The sequence below is a fragment of the Pleuronectes platessa genome, chromosome 9, assembly GCF_947347685.1.
Source record: "Pleuronectes platessa chromosome 9, fPlePla1.1, whole genome shotgun sequence".
In the NCBI taxonomy this organism is placed as follows: domain Eukaryota; kingdom Metazoa; phylum Chordata; class Actinopteri; order Pleuronectiformes; family Pleuronectidae; genus Pleuronectes; species Pleuronectes platessa.
This window is the reverse complement of record NC_070634.1, coordinates 21513077-21523779: the sequence shown is the minus strand read 5'-3', so window position 1 is coordinate 21523779 and position 10703 is coordinate 21513077. Positions and strand designations below refer to the sequence as shown.

General features: G+C 43.3%; 1 protein-coding gene across 1 annotated transcript; it reads right to left on the bottom strand.

Annotated features, from left to right (window-relative positions):
• Positions 1-91: 91 nt before the first annotated feature.
• On the bottom strand, positions 92-10057 carry nr2f6b (nuclear receptor subfamily 2, group F, member 6b). Its single transcript, XM_053431234.1, has 5 exons — positions 8179-10057; positions 7076-7170; positions 3868-4202; positions 3271-3517; positions 92-2642 (listed from the first exon to the last, which is right to left on the bottom strand). Exons 1-5 carry the CDS (start codon positions 8445-8447, stop codon positions 2368-2370), a joined length of 1221 nt encoding a protein of 406 aa, XP_053287209.1. The 5' UTR covers positions 8448-10057; the 3' UTR covers positions 92-2367.
• Positions 10058-10703: the final 646 nt, after the last annotated feature.

Sequence of the window (10703 nt, the reverse complement as noted above, 5' to 3'; positions counted from 1 at the left end):
GAAGGAACTTGAATATTAAACTAACTGGGAAAGTGTCTCTGATACTCGCAGCACGTGTTCTACACTTAAACACAGAAGTCGTCCACAGAAGGAATGTGCATTCTTTTATTTCCAGAAATGCAAAAATAACCAGTCAGCTATATGAACATCTTTTGCATCATTTTTTTTTTTTTTTTTAAGTTTTGGCATGGTCATAGAAACAACTTCTTTTAAATGCAAAGCTAAACAGTCAAATCACTAGTTTACATTCCAACAAATAACACAGAGTGATTCAAGGAGAGCATGATAAGCGGCTTCAGGGATCGTGGTCATTGGTACCTTCTTTTTTTTAATATGATATAAGAACAGGTGATACAAAACTTTAAAAGCCAAAATTGTCATTCAGTCAATTATTGTGGAAAGACCAACACGTGTGACACCGAGCCATGAGCGTACCTTTTATCTCAGTACCAACAAACAACGTAACCTTTAAACCTCAACACGCGACCTTGCAAGGACCTTGCATAAGCGTAGAGTCGATGTGATAGTGACCGCTGTGCACCAGCACACGCTTTTGAAAAGGGGATCAAACCTGTGACAAAATGAACTACCTCTGCCCTTACAAAGGCTAAAGACACAATGTCCAGTCTGCAGAGATTCAGCAGAAAAGCGCAAGAGTAATTTGACTCTGTGCCGCTCCCTTTAAAATGATCCGATAAACTTCACGTGCCCTCTTACATCCAACTTTACGTTTTTTAAAACACTCAAAACATATTTTGGCTGCAGTCTGAAGGACAGACGTTTTTTTTTTAAGGGAATATTATTGTCTGTGGTTTCTGCGATAGTGATAATTTGATCCCTTTATATTATTAGTACATGAACAGTTCACGATACAATCTTTGATGTATAAAACATGAGGTAATAATGTTGGACAGGGATGTGACTGAGGGAGCCAGGGTGTGTCCGAGCATATTCACCTCCACTTCTCTTTCTACTGGAACAACTTTATCGTGTTCTACATCGAAGGCATAGTTCCGCACTTTGGGAAAATAAAGTTGTTTGCTTTCTTGTTGAGGATGAGAAGATGGATTCCACCCTCAGAGCCATTAGGAGGATGGAACCAGCAGCTGTTTAGCTTAGCTTAGCGTAAAGACTGGAAAGACAGGGAAGCAGCTAGCCTCGTTTTGGTCATAGACAAAATATCCGCCGGCATCGCTGCTAAAACAAAAAGCGTAAAATCTTAACAAGTGTATGCAGGGTTATGTGCAATAGGAAAAAAAATGTATATAGCATGTTAGCTAGCAAGCTTAAGAGTTGCTGGAAGTTATTAGCATCAGCTAGCCAGCTACTGTACAGACATGAGGTTGGTGTCAGTCTTTGTATCTGACCCTCAGCAAGAAAGCAAATAAACTTTAATCCACAAAATGCTTAGCTATGCCTTTAAATATATACCATACAAAATATTTCTTGGTAGTACTCAGTGTTGCCAGATGTACGACAATTATCCTATTCGTACGATATTTTGATGACACTTCTGCTGGATAGCAAAACAAGGATCACGTCTGTGTTTGCACATCTCATCTCACGTGATGTCTTTCCAGCCAATCGTGCTCATGATAATGAACGTGAATCACGAGCACAACGTTAGCGCTCCACTCAGCTTGTTCCAGCAGGGAGGGAAGGTACATTTCGGAATCTCGACACAGCTTCCAAACGTTGGTAGCCTATTGAGCGTCCCATCCTTACACTGGTCGCCCACAATAATCTTCCTCAAGATACAATCATTTGAAGCTTCGTGTACGATACTTTAACATTTCCCATCTGGCACACTGGTAGTACTTTACAGAGTAGAACCTGTAGTACTATGCTCACACCTCTTCTTTGTTTTCAACGCTGTGCAAGGTGACATTTTGCAGTCTTCACAAATACATTTGGTAAAAACGTCTGATATTTCATCCACATATCAAACATGACACAACTTGAACGATGTCTGTGGAAAGTGGCACCGCTATGGCTTCATTTGGACTCAAAGACAAAGCAGAGGGAAAACACTCGGGCCTGGGTTCACACCGAGTCACATATGAGGTGATGTGGAAGGAGGTAGTATAGGCACATGGCCTCATGTAAGAGTCTGAATTTTAATTAAAGCCCTGTTTTTCCTCTATCCAGAGTGAGACCAAGAGAGATCGGAGGACAAAACTGTCAAGTGCGTCAAACAAATGTACATTTTTGTTTTCTGGTGCGACTACCACCGAACTGTACAAGGCTTAAGTGAGGAAAAACTGATCACTTAGTTTGTGTTCATAACATTCTCTTTGTACGAGTGTGTCGTCTCTGGGAACTTCCCATCTGATCTCAGTCCATCTCACTCTGGTCGTCACCGGGGGTTTACTGTCCCGGGACGTAGGGCCAGCTGATGGAGCTCCCTGATAGCTGCATGTCTCGGATCAGCGTCTCGATGGGCGTCTTGCCCACCAGACGCATGAAGAAGAGCTGAGAGATGAGGTTGGCCGGCACGGCGCGCAGAGCAGGGAGACGCAGGAGTAACCGGCCGAATCTCTGAGGCTGGTTGGGGTACTGCATTCTCTCATACTCTGTCAGGGCGACCTGGGCCTTCTCCTGCAGGGAATCCACATGGGCCGGGTCTGTCAGACCACATGCATCTGTAGAGCAAAGAAAAAGAGGATATCATCACCATTTTCATTTCCTACTTCTGTCCTTTGGCATGTTTATAGTTTGTAACAGAAATGTAAAACTTTCAAATTTTACGCTTGAGTCTTCTTTTCTGTTTTGTGAGCTATTATTAGACATTCTCATGATATTTCCATAGACTGCTAAAAAGTCACACTTTTAAGTTGTTTTTATTAGTGTGCTTAAAAGTTAGTATGTGGGTATGTTTCCTTGTTACTGGTCTTTATGCTGATCTAAGATAACTGGTTGGAGCATCAGATTTATTAAAATTGACATGAAAGTAGTATTAATATTTCATGCAACTCATGGTAGGACAGCAAATCAGCAGGAAAAAAATGTTGTATTAAAGCTTTACTCTTTTCTAACCTTCTGTCTATCAGGTCAGAGGTCATACCAGTAAGGTCAGAGGTCATGCTGAGTCAAATCAAAATTCCTCCACCACAGGGATTTAGTCTCTTGGCCCAGAAACTGACCGTGTTTTATACCACACACAGACAGTTGTGTTTTGGCTTCATATATAAAAGATAGTTTACAGTAAACACATCCAGCTACTGTTGTTCTCATCACTTAGATAACCTTGTGAAAATCCACCAAACCCACCAGGAGAAAACAGTGCGATGGCTTTGAGGCAGCTGTACTCAGCTGAGTCCACCTGCAGCCGGTTCAGCTTGTCCACCTGGTCCTGGAAAACCCTGACCTGGTCCATGAAGGACACCACACGCTCGGCGGACATGGGAGACGAGTGGAAACCAGCCGCGGCCAACAGAGGAGCCATGTGCAGGGGCAGAGCCGACTGAGCCGCATTCAGGATGAAGAGCTCGCTCCAGCTCAGCCTCAGCAGCGCCACCTGTAGGAACAGTCGGACGTGAGGAAAGGGTTCACTTAGAGTTGAGGTTCTGAAAAGTTATTTTCACAGCAGAAACTAGTGTTCCTGATAACGTTATTGATGTTTGATTCAAGTGACCCAGTAAACAATGACATGTGAACAATGTCATGACCCCGAAACTGAAGCATTCCAGCTGTTATGCATTTTTGTACTTTGTAATCTCACATCTGTGGTCTCATTATTTGTGGGTATGATGTTAGAGATATAACCAGCGATGATTTTAAATGAAAATGTTGGCGATGTTGTTTAAACTGTAAATTTTGCACCTTAAATGTAACCCGCACTGAAAAGCAACATATGTCTCCTCTGACCTGCTCTGAAACTGGCAGCTCTGGGAAGTATGGGATGTTCCTGGCCCACTCAATGGTGCTGAAGAGGAGGCGGGCGGCCAGCTCACAGATGCTGTCGATGCCCATGACGGAGGCCCCGCTCGCAGATGTCTGCATCTGTGCCTGGCTGTAGGGGCCCCCGTAACGGCTGCTGGGATACGGCTCAGCCCGGAGGAGCTGGGAGATGAGATCTGAAACCGGCTGCCCGTTGAAATACTCGGCCCCAAGGTGACCGGGCCCCGCACCCCCAACTCCACCTGCCAGGGAGTTGGGGCTGATCCCCGAGTGAGACGGAGGGATACGACCTCGCTGGACAGCTGCAGAGCAAGAGAGGGAGAATCTGATGAAGGGCCTGAAAAATATCAGATTTTTCCTTCACTCTCTACAAACAAACATTCAGAATGAAACCATGTGTTTTTGAAGCAGGGGACGAGGAGTGAAGTTTAACCACACTTACTTAAATACTTACTACTAAAGTTAGGGAGGTGTGGATGTTGTGCCTCAAACTGTTTATCATCTGAGGTTATATAACTCTTGTCGTACACGTTCTCCACCACCAACGATTTATTTCCCTTCCAGGCATTTGTCTTCTGGTTTTTATTATCATTTCATGAATTGCGGTTATGGCACTATTACAAGCTTGTCTGCCTTCAGCTGTATTACACCCAGATGTCTCACTATCTTTATTACAAAAAAAAATATATTTTAATATTTTACATGAGCTACATATGTCAAAATCAGCCTTAGAAGTGGCACATGCTCTCTGAGCAACGAGTCCTCGTCTCCTCCGAGTGTCGTCTGGCTCTCTTTTGATTCAAGGACATTACAATTTACAGCTGAAAGCTTCAATTTGAATGTTATTTGTTGAAAGTTATGGAAGATGGGTTTACAATTTTGAAGTAACATTACTGAAAAGGGTTTTTATCTTTACCATTTACACTTTTAAAATACATTTTCTTTGTGTTGCCTGAAATGTTGTCCGCTCTTTGAACAATGATAATATATGACTACCTTTGATAGCATCCAGCCAAAACAGCTCCAGGTATTAAATACATTTACTTTCACCGCCAATTATAATGAGGTATAAACAATCATTAGTTAAATACACTGATAATGACACAGCTTTATGTCATTGTAATTCTTAGTGGTTGAAATCTAATACCAGTATCCCAAGGTGAGTGCTTCGTCTTGTGCCAAAAAAAGTGACTGAAGCTGTCAACGTGGCTGCTTCTCTGACAGGGTCAAAGGTGAGACAGACGCTTCCAGGTAATGTGGAAACAGGGCCGCCTGCGTCATGGCCACGGTCAGCATGGTTCATTAATAACCAGGCCCAATATAACCGCTGGCACGCTGTCACCTCAGAGCACATTATGTATAGGAGTGGTGGAGGTGTCCACTGACACAGACTGAAATACAAGAAGGCTTAAGATCGGACACAATTACAGACTTCACTGTCACCAGACTTCTTACAGACCTCAGCAGTAACTTAAAACACGTGTGATGTAATAGTAATACTTGGGTTGTTGATTGAAATGAAAATAATAACACCAGTTCATTCATGGTTCTTAATCGACCCTGCTGAGATGGAGAACATAAGAAGCTGTGATTAATTTGTCTTATGGCATCAGACCAGTGGGTGTTTAACCAGCTTGCAGCAGTCTGCTCTGTTAATCTATAGAATCAAACATGGATGCCTCCAGTTGGCCCCTCGCCCCAGAAGCACAACAGCTGCAGGGAGTCGAACACCAGCGTGAAAACATGCTTTGGTTGACAGTATAAATATTGTGACTGGTCAGTGGCAAATGTCAGCGGCTGTTTCTCTCTCTCGAAGAAGGTTTCTGTGTGTGTATGTCTGTGTGGGGTGAGTGTGGACACATAATAATAACTGGTGATATTTGACTACTTGTTACAATCTTATAACAGTTAATTCATAGTTCTGTTAATGTGGGTTGTATTGTAGCAAACCTCACGTACCTATTCTCACACTGCACATATCTATCTTGTTTTTATACTGTTTATATTAGTTTTTATTCCATTCATATTTTTCTATATTTTTTACATTACCTTACATTATACTCCTGCTGCTGTAATACCACAAATGTCCCCATCATGGGACTAATATCTATCTTATCTTATTATTATAATGTTATGCTTGTTTAATGAATATATATATATATATATATATTGTGTATATCATTAAGTCAATTTTATGATTTTCTCTTGTTTCATGTATGAATCATATTTTGTTTAGTCTAGTTCCACTATCTAACATGAACTGTCATAATAAAAGCAACATGGCGCCATCAGCGCTCACCTCCGTCCTCCATATTTCTTCCTGCGTCACTTTCTTTACCGGAAGTTGCACGCGCGCATGCTCCTACAGGTGAGCACGCGGACCACGGGTTGTTTACTTTGTGGCTAACAGCTAAGTGGCTAGCTTAGCTTGTTTCGAGGAACGCTGCCTCCTCCTGTCACGGGGATGTAAGTACACACACAGAAGTATGAGTGTGTAGAAATGGATGTTAAAGCGTTGTGTTCATTATTTGGGGACATTTCTTGTGTGTTGGTGCTGAGCAGGTTGACCACAGTGGGTTTTCACACAGCACTGGTCTGTTAAGCAACTCCCTGCTACAGGAGGAACCTGCACTGGTGAGTGATGGGAGGAAACCAGTGAAGTTGTGCTCTTCAAAAGCCAGAATTGATTTCAAGACCAAAATCTCACATATTCGTGGATATCTATAATTACTATGGTAGATGTCAAATTATTATTTCTTAGTTTATAAACATTTTTTTGCTCCTGAGTGAAAGTTGTGGTTTAAATCTTATTTTTATTAGCAGAGAATAACAAACAATTCACATGCAACAAACTATTTTACAATTATGTGTTATACCTCCTCTCTGTGCTTACACAATGTATAAGTATTATATTGATATATATTGGACTTCTGTCCTATTGCCATCGATGAAACATATTTTATTGCCCAACCCTGTATTAAAATCACCCATTGTTAGGATCAAAATATTGATTATTGCCACTTTAGGTGAAGAATCTTAAATCAATGCCAAAGGTGGGAACCCAACACTAACCCCGGAGACTAATACGACATTATTATTCACTATTTGTGTGTTACCTAATCCTGAAAAACACAATGTTAGTCATCTGTTAACATGGAGGACAGAGATCTGATACCTTCTTTTCGCATCCCAACTCGGAAGCATTTCTTCAGCCGACAGTATTGGCACTGGTTCCGGTGATGCTGGTCGATCTGACATTCTCGATTCGATCTGCCCATTGGAAACAAAAGATAAAACGTTAGAGCCCAAAAAACCTTTAACAAGCTGTAATATTTCATGATGGTAATTTGGAAACCAGTCAAAGAGCTTTAAATTATTTCCAACATGAAAGTCTGTCCCCCCTCCCCTTCACGCTGACCCCTGTGATGAGTGAACTGTGCGAGCAGAAAAGCTATCAAGGCTGTGACCTTTGTAAATCATCAGCCACACACGCCCTCGCGTTGCCATTTACAGCAGGACGAGGTCTGGCAACAAGAGAGCCCTTATTTCTTCAGCCCTGGATGCGACAGAACCTCCACAAAGACACCTTCCATTCAGACAGAGGCTTATTATGTGGAAGAAAATAACTGTACACAGCGGCTGAAGGCTCCATGTGTGAGAGCAGAGTTGTGACATTGTGTTCCTGTGGTGAAGAGTAATGGGAATGTTGACCTTCTGATGCAATCCATCCTCACATGACTCTCAGGGCTTTCGTTTCTTTTTTTTTTCTTTCTATCCACTCGCTGTTTGTGAGACATGTCCAAGGTTGGAACAAATCATCGGCTGTTTCCTTTGTGAATTTGAATGCCCGTGTAATGGCTTGTTAAGATGTTAACTTTCTCGTAAACACACAGTTAATTATTTATGACACACTGTAATGTCTTCGTCTGCAGTATTTTTTAAACAACTTCATCTATGAAGACATATTTTGTTATTAAATATGTCTTTTACTTAAGTATCATATATTATCCATTTCTGTTTATATGGTAGCATCCACTTATGTGTGTCCACAGGATAAGTTATCATTGTTGTCATATGAATAAATGAACACTTATATGTTCTTAAAACTACATTGCAGGGTATTATTAATAAAATGAAACGCAGCTCAAACTATTCAGTTTCAGTTTCAGATACAAAAGATTATTTCTATTTATTCAATGTGCCTTGTCTAACTCTACATTAATCATTTATGTAAAAAACTAATTTTAACATCAACTTCAATCTCCCAGCAGTCCCTACCTGCACGAGTAGTTGAGGCTCCGCCTGATGCTCCTCTTGAAGAAGCTCTTGCAGCCCTCGCAGGTGAACACGCCGTAATGCTTCCCACTGGACTTGTCCCCACACACCACACAGTCCACCACGCATGCCTTGTCCTCGTCCCCGACGTCCACGTCGCTGCTGCCGGCCTGGGGCGATCCGTCCTCCTCCTCCCTCTTCAGGTAAGCCTTCTCCCCCAGTCCATTAGTGTCCCCATTGGGGTTGCCCCATCCCCCGCTCACCATGGCCATATTCTCTGAGACGTGCAGTCCTGTGAATGGATCATTCACAGACCCGCCCTGTGCCCTCAGCTCCTAGTTACCCTCTAAGTCTAAAAAATTGCTTCCACACTTGAAGACCGTGGTTCCAGGTTTTTAATTCACGGAAGGTTTTGTCCAAAAATGTGATGAAAAGTTGTCCCGGCTCCTCCGTGTTGACCTTACGCTCCTCCGCCGTCTGCTGAGACTGACCTGGAGGTCCTTCCCAGTGCGGTTTTCTCTCTCTCTTCTTTAATCCCCCTGCTCGCTCTGCTCTTGTCTTTCACCCCTCTGTTCTCTGCCCTGACCTCCGATCAATGGCTCCCAAGGTCTGAGAAAACTTCAGACACACATTTAGTGGTTCAGAGTTCATGCAGGAGAAAAGGGCGCAGCCTTGCTCTTTTCACAGGAAACAATAAATTACTCCCTCCTTCTCCCTCTAACTTTCTCTCTCTCTATCTCCCCCCCAGGAAGAAGTTAAAAAAAACCTCACCTATCCATAAGCATAGCGGCGAGGGAGAAAACGAGTCAGTCTCCAAAAACAAAAAGAAGGACAGCCTCTCTCTCTCTCTCTCTCTCAGCGCATGACTTTCTCCCAAAAGGACAAGCAAGTAGGAGGGAAATAACACAGGTCTCCTTCAGGCAGGGTTAAACTGCCCTGCCCTCTCTTCCAACTTTTAAACTAGTCCAACCAGTTCCTGCTGTGCAGAGGTGTTATCTGCCGATCTGAGGCAGTTCTAGTCCAGACGCACTCTTAACTTGTCGAGGCTGTAATTGAAGGGAAAGTGATGAGGAGGAAGAAATAAGACCTTATTTTGTTTTGGAAATTTAATGCGAAAAAGAAAAAAAGTCTGGGGAGTTTTGGAATTGGATTCTGTCCTTGTCTTTGGTTTTCTGAGAGTAAACAAACTTTAGCTTTTATACACACATAGTAGTTTGGCTCAGAAACACATTTGTGCCCTGAAATGAACCATATGCAGACAATGACCCCCCCCCCCCTTGATATTCAATTTGGAAGCGTGGTGAGAAAGACAATACCCTCGGTTTTTTTTAGTCCTCGAAAATGTGGTTTCTGCAGCAACGGAGTTCGTGAAAGGACTTCGTCCTCGTCTGTTGTCTTTGGTTAAATGACGTTTTCTTGTGGCTCCTCCAACTCTCCAGAGTTTGTGGTGTCAGAGGCTCAGATGTCACAGAAAAAACAACAAGCCAAAACAAAAGCCGAGTTCAACACTCTCCTCAGTCATAGGCTCCTCTCTTCTCTCGTTTTGTCAGTGCTTGTCCATCCAGCGCTAACAACCAGAGGCCAGAACCGTTCTGCATTCCCTGTCAGCGAGTCACGGTGTTCTGTTGCACTCTTTACCATTCCGTCTGTCCTTTTTTTTTTTCTTCCTCTCTGCCTTTCTCTCTGCCGGCCCCCGCAGGAATAAATTAGGCAAACAAGCGCAGGAAAAACCCGGTCACAGACCTTTTAGTGAAAGCCAGACGATAGCCTCCTCTCCTGCTCCTCTCGATCCCTGCTCACTCGCTCTCTCTCTCTGCGTGTCTCTGCCTCGCTCCCTCCTTTCGAGAGAGTGAGCTGTGTCTGTGTGCTGAGGGATTTGACACTGCTATTCAAGCCCTGCCGTTGCCATGACACTGGATGCCTTATAAGGCCAGAGGAGTCAAAGAGCACAGAGTGGGCTGCAGCCACACACACACAGACACACACACACACACACACACACACACACTGGCTGCCTGTTCTCCCGTTCTCCCCCTGACCTCAGGCCAGCCCGGGAGCAAGGGGTAGTTAACCTCAACACTGCAGAGAGACAAAGAGGGGTGGGGGTCCTCTGGTCGACGTACAGCGAGCGCATGGCACTCGCACTCATGTTCTCCACTCCACTCTAATCCTTGAGACTTCCTCCGATCTTTGTTGACCCAATAATAACAAGGAGGGCCCTCTGTTGTTGAGCAACTTGTCAAAAGGTTATATGATACGGCCACCGGCTCCTTTTCACACCTGCTGCACACACTCACAGGTCAATGGGAAAGATGCCAGAGATCCTGGGGAGCCGCGGGTCCCTGGATGCTACTGGTTATATTTCTAATAAGCAAGGCAATATGGTTCTGTGTGTCTATAAAGTAGTCTGACTTGTTAGAAGCATATTTGTTTATAGAACGCATAAAATCAGCGGAGGTAAAGATATCCTGACTTTTTGCTCAAATCTTTAAAACCTGCCTTATTATTTATGCATATTGGACAATTCT